The 22316-nt window shown below is 46.8% G+C and overlaps 1 protein-coding gene across 5 annotated transcripts; it reads left to right on the forward strand.

The window, feature by feature from the left end:
* The first annotated feature begins 15690 nt into the window (after nucleotides 1-15690).
* Nucleotides 15691-22313, forward strand: B4GALNT1 (beta-1,4-N-acetyl-galactosaminyltransferase 1). 5 transcript variants are annotated; one of them, XM_058557796.1, is made up of 11 exons: nucleotides 15691-16052; nucleotides 16668-16886; nucleotides 17406-17570; nucleotides 17699-17805; nucleotides 18269-18309; nucleotides 18457-18637; nucleotides 19642-19749; nucleotides 19878-20068; nucleotides 20551-20691; nucleotides 20944-21184; nucleotides 21683-22313. In XM_058557796.1, exons 2-11 carry the CDS (start codon nucleotides 16669-16671, stop codon nucleotides 21898-21900), a joined length of 1611 nt encoding a protein of 536 aa, XP_058413779.1. In that variant the 5' UTR covers nucleotides 15691-16052; nucleotide 16668; the 3' UTR covers nucleotides 21901-22313. The 5 variants fall into 5 exon arrangements, 4 of the variants coding, with proteins under 4 accessions (XP_058413779.1, XP_058413780.1, XP_058413776.1 ...); XM_058557797.1 differs by having other exon boundaries at nucleotides 19642-19740; XM_058557793.1 differs by having other exon boundaries at nucleotides 15691-16886; nucleotides 17470-17570.
* Nucleotides 22314-22316: the final 3 nt, after the last annotated feature.

A 22316-nucleotide genomic window follows, 5' to 3' on the forward strand; every position in this document is an offset into this window, starting at 1 on the left:
CTTCACCAGTCATTGTGACCATTAAAAATGTCCCCACGTATTTTCAAAAGCCTATGGAAGGCACACATATCACCCATACAAAAACCAACTCCCAAAACCGCATTGTAAGGCGCCTAATACCCAGCAATAAACCCCTACAGTCGTTTCTGCCGTCTACACTGACCCCTAACCAAGACGCGTGCATGAGAAACAAACTCTCACAAAAGACAAGCTAGCACATTAAAATCTCAAAGCTTATCATGAAAATTAACACCATGACAGATAGTCAACAAGCTCAGTAAACTAGAGAATTCACTCTAGAGTAAATGGAAACAATAGAGCAACCTGAAAAATTTTTTAAATAAGTATATTTAATATCCTCAGAGATAAGGAAACTAAAGCAACATGAGAAATAAATACTATAAGCACTTCTCTTTTTTTCTTTTTTGTGAGGAAGATTGGCCCTGGGCTAACATTCGTGCCCATTTTCCTCTACTTTATATGCAGCACGCCTGCCACAGGATCTCATGAGCAGTGCACAGGTCTGTGCCCAGGATCCGAACTTGCGAATCCTGGGCCACTGAAGCAGGGCACGTAAACTTAACTGCTACGCCACCAGGCCGGCCCCATTGATTGGAATTCTTTTAAAAGCTACAAAGGTTATCATTAAAACAACTGGAGAAATTTTAATATGGACTGTACATGAGATAAAGGTTTCATATCAATGATAAATCTCCTGAGTTTGATGATCATAATTGTGATTATTTAGGAAAATACCATTGTTCTTAAGAGATACAAATTGAAGTATTTAGAGTAAAAAGTCACAATGTCTACAACTCAAAGTGTTGCAAAAAAGAATGTGTGCGCATGCGCGCGCACCGATGGTTGTGGGGGGAGAGAGAAAATCAGTATTCAGCTGAGGCTCAATATCACCATCAAAGAATGAAATACTGGGATACAAGAATTAACATGAAGTTCTATTAGAATTTTTTAACTATTGTTTCATTATTAAAATTTGTTACTGGTCAATTTTTAAAAGTGTGACAGTACTGTGCTGAAACAACTTCTCAGCACCATCACTAAATAACTAAGTAGATGCTGGCTTTCAGCTAAAGTAAGCGGAGGAGGAAGATTTTTTCTTTTCACTTTTTGTGTGTGTGTGAGGAAGATCGGCCCTGAGCTAACATCTGCCAATCCTCCCCTTTTTGCTGAGGAAGACTGGCCCTGGGCTAACATCCATGCCCATCCTCCTCCACTTTACGTGGGATGCCGCCACAGCATGGCTTGCCAAGCGGTGCGTCGGTGCGCGCCCGGGATCCCAACCGGCGAACCCCGGCCGCCGCAGCGGAGCACACGCACTTAACTGCTTGCGCCACCGGGCCGGCCCCTCTTTTCAAACTTTTACTTTGAAATAATCTGAAACTTAGAAATTTGATGACTGCGTACAGAGTATTCCCACATATCTTTTATCCAGATGCACCAATTTTTGACATATTGTCACATTTGATTTATCATTCTTTCTCTGTGTCTCTCTCTCTCCCTATATACTTGTATAATTTTACATAGTTCATAATAAATACTGTAATTAATCATTATTAAATTAAAACATAAATTATATATTATATATACCACATGCACACACATACACACACACACACACACACATACATATATACAACACACACATATTATATTATCCGTTTTTCCCAGCAATTTGAAAGTAGATCGCATACATCATGCCACTTTATCCCTTAACACTTCAGGGTGTTTTCTAAGAACAAGGATATTTTCTTAGGCAGCCACAGTTATCAACTTTGGGAAATTTAACATTTACCATTTATCTTTTAACAAAGATAAAACATTAACTTTAAGCTACCATCTATACTCCAATTTTGTCAGTTGTCCCCAAAATGTCTGTTATAGCATTTTTTCCCCTCAAAGACAGGATCCAATCTAGGGTCACACATTGCATTTAGTTGTTTCTTTAGTCTCCTTTTATCTGGAACAGTCCCTTAGCCATTCTTTGTCCCTTGTGACGTTGACATTAAAAAAAAAATACTAGCCAGTTTCTTTTATGTATATAAAATATTCCACATTTGGGGTTTGTGTGTTTGCTCATATTTAGAACCAAGTTATGTATCCCCAGCCAGATCACTGCATAAGTGATGTCATGTCTTTCTCAGGGTAGCGTACCTGGAGACACACGATATCCTCTGTCCCTCATTGGTAATGTTAATTTTGACCACCTAGTCAAGGTGCTGTCTGGTTTTTCCATGGTGCAGTTACAATTTCTTCTCTTACAACTAATAAGCAAAGTGTGGGGAGACACTTTAAACCACATAAATACCCTGCTCCTCATCAAACTTTCCCGTTAGAATTAGCACTCATTGATGATTCTTGCCCAAACCAATTTTTACTATGATGGTTTCAAAATTATTATTTTCCACTCCATCATTCCCTCCATACTTATCAGTTGGCACTCTCTCCTCCTACTTCGTTTATTTATTAATTATGTATTTATTATCAGTGTGGACTCATGGATTCCTATTTTTTCAGTGGTTCATAATTCATTCCTAACCTATATTATTTTAGTGCTCAAATTTTCCCCGATTCAGCCAGTGGAAGCCCCTTCAAGCTGGCTCTCGGGTGTGTCCTTTTAACATGCTCCCATCATTTTTTTTTTCAGTACTTCATTGATTTCTGACATTGCAGGATCATGTTTAACTTTTCCTGTCCCAGCTCTGGGATAGGACCTGGAATGAGGCCAAGGAGGCTTGTTCCTTTTAGTGGAACACAGTACTAGAAGATTTGGGTCCTTTGTTGATTGTTACTGGGGTGCGTTTACTTCCAGGCACCTTTGTGTATATAGCTCTGCCATCGCAGAGCATTACTCCTTGCAATGGTGACACCAAGTTATTAAGACATCCTTCCTTTCTGAAAGTATCTAACTCCTTAAATATGGGATAGCCTGATGATTTGATTTGACACATGAATATATGTAAATTTATATATATATTTGATATATAAATAAATATACAATTATTTATAATTTTAATTATTTTTAAGTATATTTATTATATATATTATATTATTATATTAAATATAAATTAGAGAGAGAGAAATAATGCTGTGTGAATTACAAGGAAGGTTTCAAGGGACCTTGCAGCTTCCGCTCGCACCCACTTGCTGCCCTGAGATTGCCAGGCAATGAGACCAGGTTAGCCTCTCTGAGGATGAAGGGCCACGTGAAGAGAGAGGTTCAGCCAGGAGCCAGCACCAACCTCCCATGACATGAGTAAAGGCAACTTGCATCATCCAGCCCCAGCTGAGCTGCCAGATGGCTGCAGCACATGAGTAACCCCAGGTGAGACTATCAGAAGAACCACTCAGCTGCAACTTTGTGTACTGCTTGAAGACAATACCATCTGGATTTTTTCAAAAGCGGATTACAATTGTTGTTCTCACATATTTTTAAACTTTGTATATATGTATTATATACATACTGAAAAGTACACAGATTATAAATATACAACTCAGTGCATTTACACAAACTAAACACACTTGTGTAATCAGTGCTCAGATGTAGAAACAACTTTACTACCAGCACCCAGATTCCCTTTGACCCCTTCTAGTTACTCTCACACACAAAGATAACCACGATCCTGACTACAAATATCATAGATTGGTTTTGCCCATATTCTACCTTGATAAAAAGAACCGTACAGAATGTCATCTTCTGTGTTTGACTTTTTTCTTTCAGCATTCTGAGTTATTGTGTATAGCAGTAGACCATTCATTTTCAGTGGTATATAATATTCTGTATTAGTTATCTATTGCTATGTAATACATTACTTCAAATTTAGGGGCTTAAAATAGCAAACATTTATTCTACCAAAATGATAAGAGAGAATTATTGTACCACCAATAAAAATCCGCAAATACAGTTCTCCTAAAATCTTTATGAGTCTTCTGTGAATCTCATTGGGGTTAACTACATTAAAGGAAAGCCATATCCACAACTGTCACTGAGATAAGCCCTTCTCTACTTTGGGCTTCTGCTTAGACTGCTGAGGACTGTCTTAGAAGTCCTATCATTAGGCTGAACCGTTCTTGGAGCTGCCACTTCAGATCTTTTTAACAAAATATTTGTGTTCACATCCTTGGCTTCATTTTCCAGATCATGTTTTCTTGAGAGTTTCCTAGATATGGTCTTTGCCTAGAAGCCATTTTTTGATTTTAGCATGATTGGTCCTTGGAGCGGCTAGGAATTTTCAAACTCAACAATCCTCAGCTCCTTTTTTTTTTTTTTTTTTACATTTCTCCCTTAGCTTATCTCTTTCGTTTCATATTTTACAATAATCAGCAAGAGGAAACCAGATGGCACCTTCAAACATTCTGCTTTGAAATCTCCTCAGTGAGATCCCAGTTCATTAGGCGTAGTTTCTGCTTTCCACCCCACCGTCGGTGACAGTGTCACTACATATAACAAGGACCCCTTTTCATTTAGCTTCTTTACTGTCCTCACCTCTCTTCATCAGCAGCCTCCTGAAAAGCCATCAGGCTTCTACTAACACGCTATTCAATATCCTTTGGTCTTTCACTAACACTCCTCAGATTTCTGCCTGCTTCTGCCCAAGACCCAGTTCGAAAGCCATTCCCGCATTTTTAGGTTTTTGTTATGGCAGCACCTTATTTCCAGACTTTGGCCAAACCCAGAAGCTAAAGCCCACACACAGGGCTGGCGCCATGGCTTAGTGGTTAATTGTGCGCGCTCCGCTGCTGGCGGCCCGGGTTCGGTCCTGGGCGCACACCAACGCACCGCTTCTCCGGCCATGCTGAGGCCGCGTCCCACATACAGCAACTAGAAGGATGTGCAGCTATGACGTACAACTATCTACTGGGGCTTGGGGGGGAAAATAAATAAATAAATAAAATTATAAAAGAAAAAAATAAAGCCCACACACAGGAGCCAATTATATATGCCGTTCTATACCTTGTTTCTTTTGCTTAACAACTTTGGATATCATTCAATATCAATAGATATAGATTAACCCAGTGTCCCATTGTCTGACTGAACCATATCTTTAAATTTTTTAATTATTAATGCTTAAAATTTAAATGATTAACATTTTAAATGTTAATAGATTTGCCAATTGCTCTCCTAAGTTCTACCACTTTACACTCACAACAATGAGTATGGCAGTGGCTGTTTCTCCAAATACTTGACCACACAGTGTGTTAGCAAACTCTTTGACCTTCACTAACTTGGGAATCAAACAACATTCCACTGTTGTTCCAATTTGCATCCCATTTATTATGAATAAGGTCAAGTATACTTTCATATATTTAAAAGCCATTTTCCCTTTTTCTGTCAACTGCCCAATTACGATTTTTGTCCATTTTGGGGTAGTTGGTCATTTTTTCTTATCAATGTTTTAGAGCTCTTAAGGAAAATAGATCTTTATCTGTCTTACATGTTGCAAATATTTTTTTCACAGTTTGTCATTTCTCTCTCAAGTTAGTTTACAGACATTTTTTCACTCAAGTCTTTTATATAGGCAAATTTATTAATGTTTTCCTCTATATCTTGCCTAGAGATGTCTTCCCCACTCCAAGGCTATAAAAAACAAACTTCATGATTTCTTTTACTACTTTTTATTTTATTTATTTATTTTTTTTCTGTGTGAGGAGAACTAGCCCTGAGCTAACATCCGATGTCAATCTTCCTCTTCTTTTTCTTGAGAAAGAGTGGCCCTGAGCTAACATCCATGCCCATCTTTCTCTACTTTAAATGGGACGCTGCCACAGCATGGCATACCAAGTGGCGTGTCGGTGCGCGCCCAGGATTCGAACCTGCGAACCCCGGGCCGCCGCAGCGGAGCGCACGCACTTAACCGCTTGTGCCACCGGGACGGCCCCTTCTTTTACTACTTTTATGATTTCATTTCTAATATTAAAATATTTAATAGATCTGGAATTTATTTCAGTATAAAGAGAGCAAGAGTCTCACTTTTTCCCTAGCTGATTAGTCATTTCTTTGTCTTAAAAAAGAGATAACAGGCCCAGAATGGAGTCACTTGTGCTAAGCCTGCTTCACCAAACTGAGACTTAATACCTAACTTCATTACAGTTTCAAGCTCTCCCAGAAATAGAATCTTAAGCCAATCAATCAGGAATTATCTAGTCAGCACTGGTGAGGTCATCTGCCACACAGACCCCTGCCGTCCCCTAAAGGAAAGTGACTTTGCCACAGCCAATCTGCTTTTGGCTGGTATAACTTCCTTGTCCCCACTGCTTTCTGCCTATGACAGTCTTTCATTTTGTATAACTCCTTGGAGCTCCTTTCTATCTGCTGGTTGGGATGCTGCCCGATTCACGAATCATTGAATAAAGCCAATAAGATCTTTAAAATTTACTCAATTGAATTTTGTTTTGAAACAGATTTGATGGCAGCGGCAGGATCCAAAGGAAACTTCTGATGGCTCTGGGGACAATGAGAAATACAGGTGCTAGTACCAACAAACGCTTTGAGTTCTCTATCTTTCTCACCGTTTCCGAGAGCCACGCGCAAGTTCTCTCAGTTCTGAGCTCCACTCTTTTTGCGTTGGGCTCCAGATCTAATTGGATTTCTAGTCCAGGGCAGGTCAGCCTGAGCTAGCGGACGGTTCCACCCAGAACCCAAGCCCCTAGCCCGCAGTTCAGTCTGCAGTTTCCTATTTGACTGGAATCCCAGTCCACAGTCTCCATTTGTCGCAATTCAGTCCCTTCCCCAGGCCCAGTTCCATGTTAGGAATTCCTGGTGGTGCACATGAGGTCGTCTCTTGGCCAGGCACAGTAACATCTCTTTGATTACTGCTGGTGTGTTAATGTGCACATGAGGTAAAGGCTATTGCTAATGGGAATCTCGGAAACCAAAAGCCACAAAGTTGTTGGGCACGAGTCAAGTGCATTAAAGCTGTTACAGTGCTCACCACCTAACTCCAAGACTCCTGTATTAGGAAAAGTTGGTCACGAAATGGGTTAGATTGACACTAGGTCACCCACTGACCTCAAGAAAATTTCCGTGCAATGAGGTACACTGTAAAATACTACACAATCCCCAACCCAGTGGCACATCCCTCTTAGGTATTAATTTGGCTCTGAGAGACCCAAGGCTTAGCTAAAGAAATGGGATCTTTCAGTTCCGAAGTGTTGAGGGCACCACCTTCTGGCACATCTGCTTATTTTATGTCTAAGAACTATGGTCCTGGGGCCGGCCCTATGGCATAGCAGTTAAGAGCACGTGATCCGCTGCTGGCGGCCCAGGTTCAGATCCCGGAGGTGCACCGAGGCACCGCCTGTCAGGCCATGATGTGGCGGCGTCCCACATAAAGTGGAGGAAGATGGGCACAGATGTTAGCTCAGGGCCAGTCTTCCTCAGCAAAAAGAGGAGGATTGGCAACAGATGTTAGCTCAGGGCTGACCTTCCTCACACACACAAAAAAAAACAACTATGGTCCTGGACGCTGTAGATATCTACAAAAATGGCCAAATCTTACTAAAGACCACCTAGAATTACAACAGCCTTTATGGGGAATGTTCCAATTAAACAAGTTTGTTCATTTAAAGAAGAGTATTTGAAAACAAGGATTTCCAAATCAAACAAACAGAATGAGATACCTATTTTAATTGGTATACAGAAGCCTCCAAAAGTCTTCAAGATTCCAAAATAGTTTCATTGAAATATTTGTTACAAAAGGCTACTGAAAACTTAGACACAAGAGGTACCTAAAACAAAAGACAATAAGACCCATGTGACTCCCCTCTATCCTCCTTTACCTGAGTACTCACGTTCTACTAATCTCTGTCTGAATTGCCTTTCCACTCTGAAGAGACTATCAGTCACCTCTTGAAATAAAACTGTCCAAGGCGGCAGGTGATCCTCTTCAGGCATCTTTCACTCCTTGGTCAAAGACTGAATTAAAGGCCATAGTTCAAGAATTTCTTAAATCCAGAGAGGAACCCCAAAAGTTCTATGAAGAATTTAGACTGCTTATTGGGACCTATGACCCCTGGCTGCCAGATCTTTATCAGCTTGTGCACATGCTGGTAGGACCTGGTGAAGCCCAAAAACGGATGCGGGAAGCATAACTCCAAGGATGATATTTGAGATCCCTGATCTTCAACATGGTCCCCTGATGGACCAGCAAAAGCTCACAAAATAGCAACCGATCTTTTAAAAGCCATTCCTAGAGTTTTCCCTGCCCATACTGACTGGTGTATTATTCAAACACGCAAACAAGAGAAAGATGAATCTGTGTCAGACTTGAAAGCCTATCTGGAAGCTCTCTTCCCACAGCATTCTGGGTTCCATACAACAAATGATGTCATCCAACCTGCTCTAGCTGCCCTGTTTGTAAATGGATCATCTCTTGAGATTAGTGGATTGATAAAAAAAAGAAAATAGGATGGGAGGCCACTGGTTGGACTGAACTCGTGACCATAGCTGAGCACTTTGAAAGGACTTTGGAACAGGACTACAAACAAAAGTCTGCCAAGCTATTAGCCTTATAGCCGAAACAGCACCAAGGCCAGAAACCTAAAATAACACCGGGGCCTTCCTCATTGCACCCTCCTCGGGATCCATCATCAAAACACTGGCCTGGAAATCGATGTCGCATTTTCAATCAGCTGGGACACTGGAAAAAAAATTGTCCTCAAATGTTTTGTGCAGGGGCCGGCCCGGTGGCGCAAGCGGTTGGGTGCGCGAGTTCCTCTGTGGCGGCCCGGGGTTCACCGGTTCGGATCCCAGGCGCGCACCCGATGCACTGCTTGCCAAGCCATGCTGTGCCGGCGTCCCATATAAAGTGGAGGCAGACGGGCATGGATGTTAGCCCAGGGCCAGTCTTCCTCAGCAAAAAATGAGGAGGATTGGCAGATGTTAGCACAGGGTTGATCTCCTCACAAAAAAAAAAAAAAATGTTTTGTGCAAATCCTTCAACACCAACTTGAATCCCCCCATAGCTACCTTTGAAGGAGGTCTCCCATATGGGCCCTTTCCAGAGCTGATGGGACTCTGAGGGATTTTCTGGCAAACTTCTGTTATTCCTTTAAACAGCCAGGGGAAACTTAAATTAAAATTAATGGAAAACCTTGCCAAATTCTGCTAGATACTAGAGCCTGCAGAGGGGATCCCAGGAAAACTGGCAGAAACCAGCGAAGGGTGAGAATTCTTACCAGAGTCAGCTCTCCCAAACCTCTGTCTGTAGTGCCCGGTCGAGAGAAGGAAACAAAATTTCACATTGTCCCTTCCTTTCCAAATCCAGACCCATTGATCCTTTCTCTTCCAGGGACAGCTGTTGCCTTCTTACTTGTTTTGTGTCCTAAGAACTCGGCTTGGCTTTCCGCCTGCCTGGCACATGCAGGTTGTTGGTTCTTGCATATTCAGGCAACTCAACCACCAAGTTGGGGGCCCCAAAATATGGCTGGACAGAAATGCGGGTTGTACCCCATTTGCAGCTAGATATGGCTGGACAGAAATGTAAGTTGAACTTCATTCGTAGCTAAGGTCTATTGCCAGCCCTCAGGGGAATTGTCTATGTCTTTCTTTCTTTTGGCTATTTTTGGAAGTGACTCCGGATCTTGGGGAGGTAATGTCCTTTGCACCCTCTTTGCGGACCCCTGTTAGATCCAAGGAGGGTTGTTCAGTACTGCCAGAAATATTTACTATTTGTCCCGGCTAAAACCTGACAAGATATTTGCTATGGTCAGAAGTTGGCCAAATTGAAAGCTGATATTCAGAGCCTGATAGGAATATTTTTAGGCCTTCTTTCCTAAGCTAAAATAAAACTATGTATCCAGATGGAAAGAAAAACCTTCAGAAGCTTTTGCAGAAGGATTTACTAAAACATTCCAAAGACAAACAGCTCTAAATCCAGAATATAGAAATCTTTTGACTTCCATCTTAGTTGGAAATACCCTCCCTGACATAAAAAAGCAAACTGAAAATAATGTGGCTAGATGGGTGAATCAGCCCCTTGCTATCATTTAGGCTACAACCTAATTCTTTGAGGAATTGAAAGAATTAAATTAAATTAAAGAAAAAAATTTAAAAAGAATTAAATTAAATTAAATTAAAGAAAAAATTAAATTAAAAAATAATACAAATTAAAATTTGTAATTATCTTACAAATCTTTGCAAAACCAGAAATGCAGTTCTAGAAAAAACTCGAAGTTCACCTATTCTTTTTACCAATCCCAAAACCTCCCCTATTTATCTCAAAAGGCTTGTAGGCGTTGTAAAAATTCTGGCCTTAAGAAACAAGAGTCCAACTTGGAAGAAGTTGCATTCTTTTCTTGTGCCTTTGAGATGTCAACGTTCTACCTGGTCTTCTCCAGGAACTCTTATCTAGCCAATCTTTTTTTTTTTTTTTTAAGATTTTATTTATTTATTTATTTTCCCCCCAAAGCCCCAGTAGATAGTTGTATGTCATAGCTGCACATCCTTCTAGTTGCTGTATGTGGGACGCGGCCTCAGCATGGCCGGAGAAGCGGTGCGTCAGTGCGCGCCTGGGATCTGAACCCGGGCCGCCAGCAGCGGAGTGCATGCACTTAACCGCTAAGCCACGGGGCCGGCCCAAGCCAATCTTTTTAAAGGGCAAACTTCAGGGAGGCAATTCTCATCAGAATGGGAAAAAAAGGAGGAAAGGCTATTTTGGAAACTAGGTGAATAAAAAAAATCTTTAAGTGTCTTCTCCATAAATATTGGTAAAGAGCTTTAGCTATCTGATCAAGTAACTAACTCATTCCACCTGCCAAAAATACAATTTGGATCCAACCTCTTTTACAACTAGTGAGTTTTGTATTATTGTACCTGATTCATGGCTAAAATTTTAGAACAGAAGCTATAAGATCTCTGTCTGTATGTTTATATGTGTCTATATATGTATGTTGTAGATGTGTGATATTTTTCTACCTCCAGATGGTGTTGTTAAAATTAATTTCTAAAAGAGCTCTATTTAGGGGCCAGCCCCATGGCGCAGCAGTTAAGTGCGCATGCTCCGCTGCTGGTGGCCCGAGGTTCGCAGGTTCAGATCCTGGGCATGCACCAACGCACTGCTTGTCAAGCCATGCTGTGTCGGTGTCCCACATAAGGTAGAGAAAGATGGGCACAGATGTTAGTCCAGGGCCAATCTTCCTCAGCAAAAAGAGGAGGACTGGTGACGGATGTTAGCTCAGGGCTAATCTTCCTCACAAAAAAAAGAAGAAAAAAACCCAAAACCAAAAACCAAAAAAAATAGGTGTGTCTTCTGAGTTAGCAGCATTAAACTATGCAGATATGCAGCTTTTATTCTACAGGGGTTTACTAGCCAAATAAGTTCATGTTATCTCTGTTACAAAATCTGTCAGCAAGAAAAATAACCTGGTATGATGAAATTTTCATGAGTAATCTAAACATAATTGTTGAGAACAAGTGATTTAGATAGATGTTAAGTAGGATAAGAGTTTTTAGGTGAACTTTTCAGCAATAATTATATTTTATGGTAGGTCTACTTAAATAGCTTCCCAAAATCTTTTTGGTAACTTGAAATCTTAGAGTTTGCTAAGTTAAATTAAATGATGGATAGTCATTAAATATCTGGATCATGTCTTTTTTTTTTTTTTTTTGTGAGGAAGATCAGCCCTGAGCTAACATCCATGCCAATCCTCCTCTTTTTTTGCTGAGGAAGACTGGCCCTGGGCTAACATCTGTGTCCATCTTCCTCCACTTTATATGGGACGCCACCACAGCATGGCCTGACAAGCCGTACATCGGTGCACACCCAGGATCCAAACCCGAGCCACCAGCAGCAGAGCGTGCGCACTTAACCACTATGCCACGTGGCCGGCCCCTGGATCATTTCTAAATAAAATAGAATACTGGAATATTAATTACTGAACATAGGTTTATCTACTTTTGGTTTCTTACTACTGAGAAACTGAAGATATTTGGGTCTATTAGTAAACATGTTTTGTGCCACATTAAAAAATTTACTATGAGGAAGAATATACTTCTAGAAATTAAGATATGCATTATAAGTCTGCCCAGCCACAGAATGCTAATATAAAAGATAATTCACAATTGTTTACTTCTTTTCACTAGAAATTAAGATTTTTAAGAGTTAGGAATTCTAATATATGTAATTAAAGCTACTAGAACTAACGAGAAATATCTCTTTAAGCAGGGAAAGTAGAACGTGTGTTTTTGGTAAGAGAAGGTATGAGAAATGAAGATGCACTTTCATTGAGGGAAAAAGAGTAGTTTTTTCCTAAAATGAGGCTAGTTCTTTCAGAATGGGAAAGAGGAAAACACAGGACAAAATCTGAATGTAAAAAGGAAAGTTGTAGAAAGTTTGTGGAAAAGGAATCTTGGGAAAAGAATTTTATGCATGGCCAAGTTGGCTAAGATTAGAATGAATTTATTTAAGTATAAAAAATGAGTTTTAATATCAAAAGTATACTGGTGCAAAATTAGAGTTTGGTTTTCTGTTAAAAGAACAGAGTTTTCTTGAACTTTTTGTCTGCTTTTGATAACAGATTATGAAAGTTTCTTTACCTTTTAAGTAATCTGCCTAGACAGCAAAGCTTTTGTGAATTACTAAAATAATTTCCTGTGCTTCATTTTGTCTTTATTAGATCTTTGATTACTTAGGAAAACTGTCTTCTCTATTAAAAGAGCTAAGTTTTTTTTTTCACCTATGTAACTTTCTGTATTTGCCTGGAAGTCTTTAATTGTCATTTTGGTTAAATAGATAACTAAGTATTGCTTCACAGTGACCTATGATCCTATCCAAGCAAGCATTTTAAAACCTTGCTGATATTTTTGACAAACTTTGCAAAATGAAAATCTAATCTTTTTGACCTTGAATTAACTTTGGGATTTTCCAGAGGGCCCTGGAACATTTCAAAAGAATTGTTCTCTCTTCTTATAAAAACAGAGATGTTAAACTACTTAGGCTTATTTGACATGTTAAATTACATGGGAAGCATTGTCAAATAAGAAGTAATACTAAACCTTCTTTATGTTGTATTCGTATAGGTGTATGTTATAAGTGCTTCAGAAATTGTATGAAATTCCTGGAAATCTGATATATATCAGTCCTGGTATAATGTTATCAGATATAATTCCAGTTATCTTAAAATGTGTGTCACAGAAATAACCAAATTTCCTTTTCAATGCCCTTATATTGAGCTCTTATCAGCTCTTTAACTATGGATATTTTTAAGCCTTTTGTCATTTACAATTATTGTTTTACTCTGATGCTTTTACAAAAGTGAGACTCCTGGAAAGGACCCTACCAAAAACTCTTGATCATCGATTTCACTGCCAAATTACAAGGTGTTGAACCTTGGGTGCATAGTTCACAACTGAAGACAGTCCCACCTGACGTCTGGTCTTGTGCCAATGCTGGAGACCTCTAAATCAAATTGACGAGAAAGAGAAGTAGTTGACACTGAGGTAGACTGCTTCCACCCAAGATGCCAGATCAAGACTTCAAGTAAACATGAAACCCTTTCTTAGTCTCTTTCTTTCCTTTACTCTAGCATTGGCCTGCAAAGATAATGCCATCATCTGTATCTCTCAGGCCATTGCAAAGGGGGGTAATCTAACCTCCAAATGACTGTTGGATTTGCCAAGATGCTGGTGATTTCCAATGCCTCAGTTTCTCTGAAACAAATTCAGCCCCCCTTCTATTGTGTCAGGCTCCTTAACCCTGGGGGTCCATTGCCCTGTCTCTAGTTAACAACTCCAAACCTGGGGAAACTTGTGTCCGGGTTCTGTACAAAGAAGAGGACACAAGGCAAGGGTAACCAGAATAAAACTGCCTGTGAGGTTACAGACGCTTAAATTTTCCTGGCCTCCATGTCTGTCACGTTTCCAGTCCTGAGCCACAGACTCAAATGAGAATTACCAAGAGGCATTCATGATTCAAAATTAGCATCCTTTGGTAGATTACTGCTCCCCTGGCCAGGAGTAAGTGCAAATGAGGCTATGATCAAGAACCTCTCCTTACTCTCTGGCCAAAGTTGTTCTTGATAATATGATAGCCCTTGATTATCTCTTAGCTGAGCAAGGAGGTGTCTGTGCTGTGGCCAACACCATCTACTGCACCTGGATTAACACTTCTGGGGATGTTGAAACTCAGCTACATAAGATCACTGAACAAGCCACTCGGCTTAAGAAAGTGACTCCTTTAATGGAGGTCTTTCTTTGACTTATTTGATTTTGATTGGTTTAGGTCTGGGGACCATGGTTCCAAAGTGCACTCCAAACATTGGGAATTGTCCTTCTTATAATAATCATTGTAGTGTTCCTAGTGTGCTGTATTTTCTCAAAAGCTTTAAATGTGTGTTCACAGCCACTAACCACCAGCAAATGATCTCCCTAAGACTGGAACATCAGAAAAGAAATGAAGAGAATGACTGACTTAAAAAATGTGAATCTGAAGTCATGACCTGTAAATACCACACAGAGGATCAGCAAAAACTGTGAGAACCTCAGAGTGGTAGCTGGGAGTGGCGCTAATGCCTTAAATTTTGATCACATCTCTCAGTCAAGCTGAGAGTCTGATCAAAAGGGGGGAATTGTTAAAAAAGAGACAACAGGCCCATGGAGTCACTTGTGCTAAGCCTGCTTCACCAAACTTCATTACAGTTGCAAGCTCTCTCAGAAATGGAATCTTAAACCAATCAATCAGGAGTTGTCTGGTCAGCACTGGTGAGGTCATCTGCCACACAGACCCCTGCCATCCCCTAAAGGAAAATAACCTTGCCACAGCCAATCTGCTTTTTGCTGGTATAACTTCCTTGTCCCTGCTCACTTCTGCCTATAAAAGTCCTTCGTTTTGTACAGCTCCTCGGAGCTCCTCTCTGTCTGCTAGATGAGATGCTGCCTGATTCATGAATGGTTGAACAAAGCCAGTAAGATCTTTAAAATTTACTCAATTGAATTTTTTTAACATTTGTATACAGTTCATTCAATAATCTATCCTTCCTCCACACACACGTTTTCATCATGTTCTACATTTCTTATTATATCTTTTTTTCTCATTAAATCTTGATACATCTTTTATTAGAACCATGGAACCACAGGACCTTGGCCAGTGTCAGGAATCTGGCTGTAAGGAAGGGAGGCTACGAGTCTAAGGCTTGCAGGCAGAACTACAGCCAACCTAGCCGCTGTTTGGGGTCTCCTTCCTCCCACGAGTCTGCAACAAGGAGCAGTTAGGCAAAATAGGCCCTTGAATCACGGAGTGTGTCTCTCTTGAGTGTTAGATAATTGGAGGGGTGGGAGGGTGGCGAGGATAGGAAGGAGGCTGTGAAGCTGTCTTTGTTAGCCAGGCAGAGTCTTTATTTCCGCGGTCTAGTCTGCTTCCTTTATCTCACGCTAACTACCCAAATCTTCCTCGAAATGGGGTTATAGGGCGCCCCCGCCCTCCTTCTCCAAAGCCCTTTTTGCCTGTCCTTGCCTACAATCATGAGAGCGAGGCTCCGAACGAATAGGGAGTAGAGTGACTAGATTGGGGGCTGGCGGTTGAGATGCCAGGATTCGGGGGCGAAGGGCTGGGTGGGTATCTCCCGGCGCGGCTTCGCGCCCCCGCAATGTCCCGGGCGCCCACCAGAAGGCGCCCGGGCGCCCGCATTCCTTGCGCGTAGCCGGAGCCGCCGCCGCAAAGAGCCCGGGAGCCGAGCCGCGCGGCGCCGCGATCTGAAGAGCGGGCGGCGGCTCGAGCCCTCCCCGCCCGGCGAGTGGGACGGGGTGCCGGGAGCCCGGCTTTGTTCCAGGGCTGGGGTGCGGCGGATTCTCAACGCCGTTCCCCACCCCCGCAGGAAACGCCCAGAATCACCCCACGCCGCGGTCTACAAAGCCCGGGGAGTCCGAAGGCGGGAGGGGTCGGGCGCGCTCGGGCGGCAGGCGGACTCCCCACGCTCTCCGGCTCACGCCCGACTCCCCCATCTGGTCGCCTCCAGTCCCATGAGGACCCCCAGGCCGGGGCTGAGAGCCTGGCGCAGCCCGGACCGAAACCTTGCGGCGGCCGTAGAGCGTTAGACAGGTCAGTGCCCGGGCGGGATGGGGGGCAGCGCTGGAGGCGGCAGGAGGCGCGCTCGCCGGTCCACCCTGTCCCTCGCTCAGCCTCCCGAGGCCACTCACGGGGTCACCTCCGCCGGGTGCACCCAATAGCGCGGGCGTGATTCTGCATTTTTCATGACAGGGAAGGTGTGGAGCTGCCCTCTGCAGCCCACCCGGGGGGCAGGTGATGCCGGGACCGAGGGGTGGGGGACGCGCGGGCCAAGGGGGCGGCGGGCTTGGCGATGTCCGCTGCTCTAATGAAGCAGTGCCCTTCTACTTATGCGCGGCCGCGTCGAAACCACCGCATCCAAAGGTCTTTTGCATCAAGATGCCGGGCCTCGGGCGTGAGAGGAAACCGAGATGCGGGAGAGGGCGAGAAGAAAGGAGGCCGGGAGACCCGAGGCCCGGCGAGTGCGGGGAGAGGGCCGGGAGAGGTGGGGGGCGGGGGGGACGATTCGCCGTGCACGCCCTAGCGCGCGAAATGTGGAGAGCGCCCTGGGCGGCCGGCGAGAGCCTCCGAGACGGCCGGGGTCATTGGTGCCAGCCCACGCCTTCGCTCCCCACCTTTCTCATCCTCCCACCCCTACCGCCCACCCAGGATGCGGCTGGGCCGCCGGGCCCTCTGTGTGCTGGTCCTGCTGCTCGCCTGCGCCTCGCTGGGGCTCCTGTACGCGAGCACCCGGGACGCGTCGGGCCTCCGGGCACCTCTTGCGCTGTGGGCGCCCCTGCAGGGCCCCCCCAGGCCAGAGCTGCGAGACCTTGCCTCCGAGCCCCGCTATGCACACATCCCAGTCAGGATCAAGGAGCAAGTGGTGGGGTGAGTAAGGAGCGGTTGCGGCGGCGCGGCACTCGCTGGGGGCGGCGTGGGGAGGGAGCTTTTGTTTCCACCACTGCTGAGCTCTGGTGCCCGGGTTTTCCCGACTGGTTGGGATGGGGGATGGGGCTACTGAGTCTTGGGCTGCGAGAAAATCTGTTCTCCCTGAACCTTGTCATGGTCATGAGGAGGGGAGGGTGAGGCAGGGGGGGCCCTGAGGGACTTTCTGATGTCTTGAGATGTCCACATGAAGAGTCCAGGTGGGGTCCTGAGTGGGGGGGTAGGCAACTCTGAAATCCTAGCAATTGGCCCTATTCCACACCTCTGTAAAATCCAGATTTAGGGGATGAGCCATCCCATCGGTGGTCCCTCCCCCTGGGGACCATTTGAAGAGCAGAGTTTAAGGGGACGGAGAGTGGATGGGCAGGGTTGAAGGGCCAAGGTGGGGGGCACTGGGTAAGTGTTTTGTGGGATGAGTGGAATTGTATGGCTGGGTTCTGAAGACCCTCCTCCCCGCTCCAGGCTGCTGTCTGGGAACAACTGTAGTTGTGAGTCCAGTGGGGGGAGCCTTCTCCTCCCCTTCCAGAGGCAGGTCCGAGCCATTGACCTCACCAAGGCCTTTGACCCGGAGGAGCTGAGGGCTGCCTCTGCCTTGAGGGAGCAGGAGTTCCAGGCATTCCTTTCAAGGTACCAGCACTAAAGGAGGACATGACTCTGTAGGTGGAGAGCAGTGGGAGGCCTGGAGGGTGGGTGTGGCAGGAGGGAGAGCCCCTTGCCCTCTGACTCCTTCTCTGTCCCCCCAACTCCCTGGCCAGGAGCCAGTCCGCTGCTGACCAGCTGCTCATAGCCCCTGCCAACTCCCCCCTACAGTACCCCCTGCAGGGTGTGGAGGTCCAGCCCCTCAGGAGCATCTTGGTGCCAGGTGAGGACAACGGTCCTAGGGGTGACCTAAGCCACTGTGGGGGTGGCAGAGCCCAAGGTTGGCTGGAGAAGAATCGGGGAAGGTTGGAATGGGAGGAGGAGGACTTCTGATGAAAGCGGGGGAGACTTGAAGTCAGAAGGGGGCTCATGAGGTGGGAGGTGGGAACAGAAGGGATTCTAGGGTTGTCAGGAATTGCAGAAGACTGTAACTGGAGAGGTTTAGGGAAGAGAATCTATTCTTTGCTAACTGACCAAAGTTTAGTTGGATAGGTAGGGCAGGGCACAGAAGTGGCTTTGATGGGAAGGAGTAAAAAATCAGTTCCTCCAGGCTATGTCCCACACTGTGCCCTGCTGTGGCCTCAACAAGAGGGATGGGTGAGAAGTTCTGTGATGTGTGTGGTGAAAGAGGGAAGAGAAAGTGAGGAAGAACTCAAGGCTGTCTGATCCCCCCTCCTTCCTCCCAGGGCTGAGCCTGCAGGCCGTGTCTGGTCAGGAGGTGTACCAGGTGAGAAGACACGGGAGGGCAGGGAGGCCAGGTGGGCATCAAGGATGCTGGGAGGGAAACAGGGCTGCCAAAGGAGGGGTGGAGGAACCAGGGAGGCAAGAGGTGGGGCTGGGGCCTGACCCTGCACTCTCCGATCCCCTCTCCCAGGTGAACCTGACTGCCTCCTTGGGCACCTGGGACGTGGCAGGGGAAGTGACTGGAGTGACTCTCACTGGAGAGGGGCAGCCAGATCTCACCCTCGCCAGCCCAGGGCTGGACCAACTCAATCGGCAGCTGCAACTGGTCACTTATAGCAGCCGAAGCTACCACACAAACACAGCGGACACAGGTGCGAGCCCCGGTGGAGGTAGGGGCAGGCTGGGTGAACAGAGGGAACCCAGAAAGGCTGGCCCGGGCAGAAGGCAGAGGGTGTGGGAGACACTCAGGCAGTGGCCAGAGCTGCCCAGCCACACAATGGGCATTTCAGCTAGGCCAGCGGGGCCAGGGAGGGAGAGAAGGGGCCTTTGTTCATCTGGGCCAGAGCAGGCCAGAGGGAAACCCAAGCCTTGGGTGTGTCCCCTCTTCGGGCCAACCATGGGGACCCCGGGAAGTGACCTGCCCCAGAAGCCAGAAGACTGAAGCTCTATTCTCAGCCCATCACTTACTAAAGGGCAAAGGGCTTTATCTCCCAGAGCTCCCATTTCTCCTTCAGCAAAAGGAGCTAATACAGCCCTCCTGCTTCTCTCCAAGGCGTGCTGCACCCAACTTGCTCCCACTCGGGGCCTTGGTACCTGCTGTTGCCTCTGCCTAGAATGCTCTTCCAGATTTTTGCATGGCTGGCTCCTTCTTGTCATTTGGATCTTAGCTCAAATGTCTCCTCTTCGCTATCACATTACTTGTCTTATTTTCTATTCAATAGTTACCAGTATCTGAGTATTCTTATTTACTTTTCTTATTTACTTTACAGGCTGACTAGGTTACTGTCTTGGCTTTGTTGCTTAATAGTTGTGTAAATATGGACAAGTTACTTAACCTCTCTGTGCCTTCTTTTTCTGTAGTAGAAATCCACTTAATAGGGCCATTATGAGGATTAAATGAGTTCATATATTTAAGGTAATTTAAAAAGTGCCTGGCACATAGTTAATGCTCAATAAAGATTAGCTTTTAATTAAATCTTTTATTGTCTTTCTCCCACCCATTAGAACAAAACTTCCATGAGGGTAAGAACCTACATTCTTGCTCACCAGGGCCTAGAAAGGTGGTACACAGAGTAGGCACTTAAATATTGACTTACTGAAAAGAGAATGCTGTCCCAGCCTTACAGGCCACACATCTCATGTTCTTTATTCCCAGTCCGGTTCTCCACCCAGGGACATGAGGCTGCCTTCACCATCCGCATAAGACACCCCCCCAACCCTCGGCTGTACCCACCTGGGTCTCTACCCCAGGGAGGTGAGGCTGGTGCGTGCAGGGACATAGATCCAGTCCTGATGGGGAGCAAGTTGGGAGAGGGTGGCGCTGGGAGATGTCTTCCTGCTGCTCACTCCCCACTCTCCTTGTCTGCACCCCACCGGGCCCCTGGCTCCCAGTCCAGTACAACATCAGCGCTCTGGTCACCATTGCCACTAAGACCTTCCTTCGTTACAATCGGCTACGGGCACTCATCGCCAGCATCCGCCGCTTCTACCCGACGGTCACCGTGGTCATCGCCGACGACAGCGACAAGCCAGAGAGCGTTAGCGGCCCCCACATCGAGCAGTATCTCATGCCTTTCGGCAAGGTGCGCAGCCAGCGAGGCTGAACGGCGCGCCAGAGGGCACCGGCAGGGGGCGCCCCTCAGTCTGCAGTCTCCAGAGTAGTGATTCCAGGACTACCTGGCCCCGAGTCACTGGGTGCCTGTTAAGCAAGAGGGTTCCTGGAATGTGAGCTCTGTGGCAGCCGGAATCGTGCCTGTCTTACTCCCTGTGCGTCCTTAGAATGGTGTTGAGCACCTAGTGGGTGCTCAATAGAGAGCTGATGAAGGAATGCATGCATACATGAATTAACTGCATCCCAAGACCCTGGCCTCTCCCAGAACACTGACTCAGAACCTCTGGCAGTGCGAAACTGCATTTTTTACCTAGCTCCCGGCCTTTGTAAGCACTCGAAAATTTGGAGAGAGAGGCACAGGCTGTTGAGAGGGGTCAGGAGAGAGGAGGAAAGGTGGCAGAGGGGTATGTGCTATCTCTGCCGCCTCACCCACCACACATACCCTTCCCCCAGGGCTGGTTCGCGGGGCGGAACCTGGCCGTGTCGCAAGTAACCACCAAGTACGTGCTGTGGGTGGACGACGACTTCGTCTTCACGGCGCGGACGCGGCTCGAGAGGCTTGTGGACGTGCTGGAGCGGACGCCGCTGGACCTGGTAGGGGAGGGCCGCGAGCTGAGGGCTGGAGGAGGGCCTCCAGCAGGTTAAGGCCGCTGCGGGGGAGACCAGCCGAGAGCGGCCGGCCCCGGCACAGAGAAAGGACGACGAAGCGGAGCCTGGGGGACTATCTGGGGCCTGCAGGGGTGGAGCGGAAAAGACGGGGCAGGGGAACCGCCCGGGGGAGAGGGAGCACAGGCCTCCCCGCTTCCCGTCCCCGCCCCGCCTGGCGCCATCCTCCTCTCCCCTCAGGTGGGGGGCGCGGTGCGCGAGATCTCCGGCTTCGCCACCACCTACCGGCAGCTGCTGAGCGTGGAGCCCGGCGCGCCAGGCCGCGGGAACTGCCTCCGGCAACGGCGCGGCTTTCACCACGAGCTCGTCGGCTTCCCAGGCTGCGTGGTCACCGATGGCGTGGTCAACTTCTTCCTGGCGCGCACCGACAAGGTGCGCGAGGTCGGCTTCGACCCGCGCCTCAGCCGCGTGGCGCACCTGGGTGAGTGGCGCCCCCTCCCGGCCGGCCCGGCAGGGACCCCGCGGGGCGCGGGGCGAGGCGCCAAGGGCACCCGGGCCTCCTCCCCAAGGCTGCCACCCGGGGCCCCTAGAGCAGTTCCCACCCACCCCGCACACCATTGAAACCTAGACGCCCAGCACAGCTGCTGGGTCCGCCTAGAACTTCCCCACCACCGTCACTGCCTCCTCTACTCCTCTCCCAGCCGCTTCCCCTGTGCAGACCACACTCTGAGCGGCCCATTCAGCATTTATTGAACCTCTGGGTGTGTGTAGGGGGGTGGGGGGTCCGTTTTCAAAGCACAAGGTAAGTACATTGACTCCATTTTGTACAAGAGTAAAGAGTTCATTTACATGCTCACGGTCCTTAGAAATGGAGTTCTTTGCACCCGCACCCTCCATACCCTAATCTCAGTTCTCCCTTAAGGGCTGGCCTTCTGCACCCTCAAGACCCTTCATTGTGTACCCCTTCCCTCCACCCCAGAATTCTTCCTGGATGGGCTTGGTTCCCTTCGAGTGGGCTCCTGCTCAGATGTCATTGTGGATCATGCATCCAAATTGAAGCTGCCTTGGACATCAAGGGACTCTGGGGCAGAGACTTATGCCCGGTACCGGTACCCAGGATCTCTGGACGAAAGTCAGGTGGCCAAACACCGCCTGCTTTTCTTCAAACACCGCCTGCAGTGCATGACCGCGGAGTGATGGCCACTCAGGGCCTTCCAACTGTCAGGCTGGGCCTGCCTCCTTGTCCCTGCCAGGAATTTCTAGCAAACCCCACCACCCAGTGACCACCCCACACCCCCGACCATCCCCAATCTCCTTCAGAACCTGATCCCAAACAGGGGCTTGTCCTGGTGACACTCCTTTCTGCGAGTGCCTCGGGGTGTGATGGAGTCATAACTCCTCCTACAACCAGTGCCAAGTCCTCCCCCAACCCCCTTCTCATGGGGCAGGAAGCTGGAAGGGGGGTGCTTTCCAAGTGCCAAAGAGCCTGTGGGGACTCTAAGAACCTAAAGTGGAAACACCCTTCTCTCATCTCCTTGGGACTGAGGGGTGGGGAAGCCCCCAGCATGTATTCCAAGGGCTGTGCCTCCATCCCCTCATCTCTGGATCCAGGA

The sequence above is a fragment of the Diceros bicornis genome, chromosome 17 (genome assembly GCF_020826845.1).
Source record: "Diceros bicornis minor isolate mBicDic1 chromosome 17, mDicBic1.mat.cur, whole genome shotgun sequence".
In the NCBI taxonomy this organism is placed as follows: domain Eukaryota; kingdom Metazoa; phylum Chordata; class Mammalia; order Perissodactyla; family Rhinocerotidae; genus Diceros; species Diceros bicornis.

Excerpts from the sequence above, each read along its gene's own strand:
- B4GALNT1 (XM_058557793.1), top strand. The coding sequence starts at position 16,257 with ATGCCGGGACCGAGGGGTGGGGGACGCGCGGGCCAAGGGGGCGGCGGG. Across the intron at positions 20,692-20,943 it reads AGCGGACGCCGCTGGACCTG|GTGGGGGGCGCGGTGCGCGA; the intron begins GTAGGGGAGGGC and ends CTCTCCCCTCAG. Across the intron at positions 21,185-21,682 it reads CAGCCGCGTGGCGCACCTGG|AATTCTTCCTGGATGGGCTT; the intron begins GTGAGTGGCGCC and ends CCTCCACCCCAG.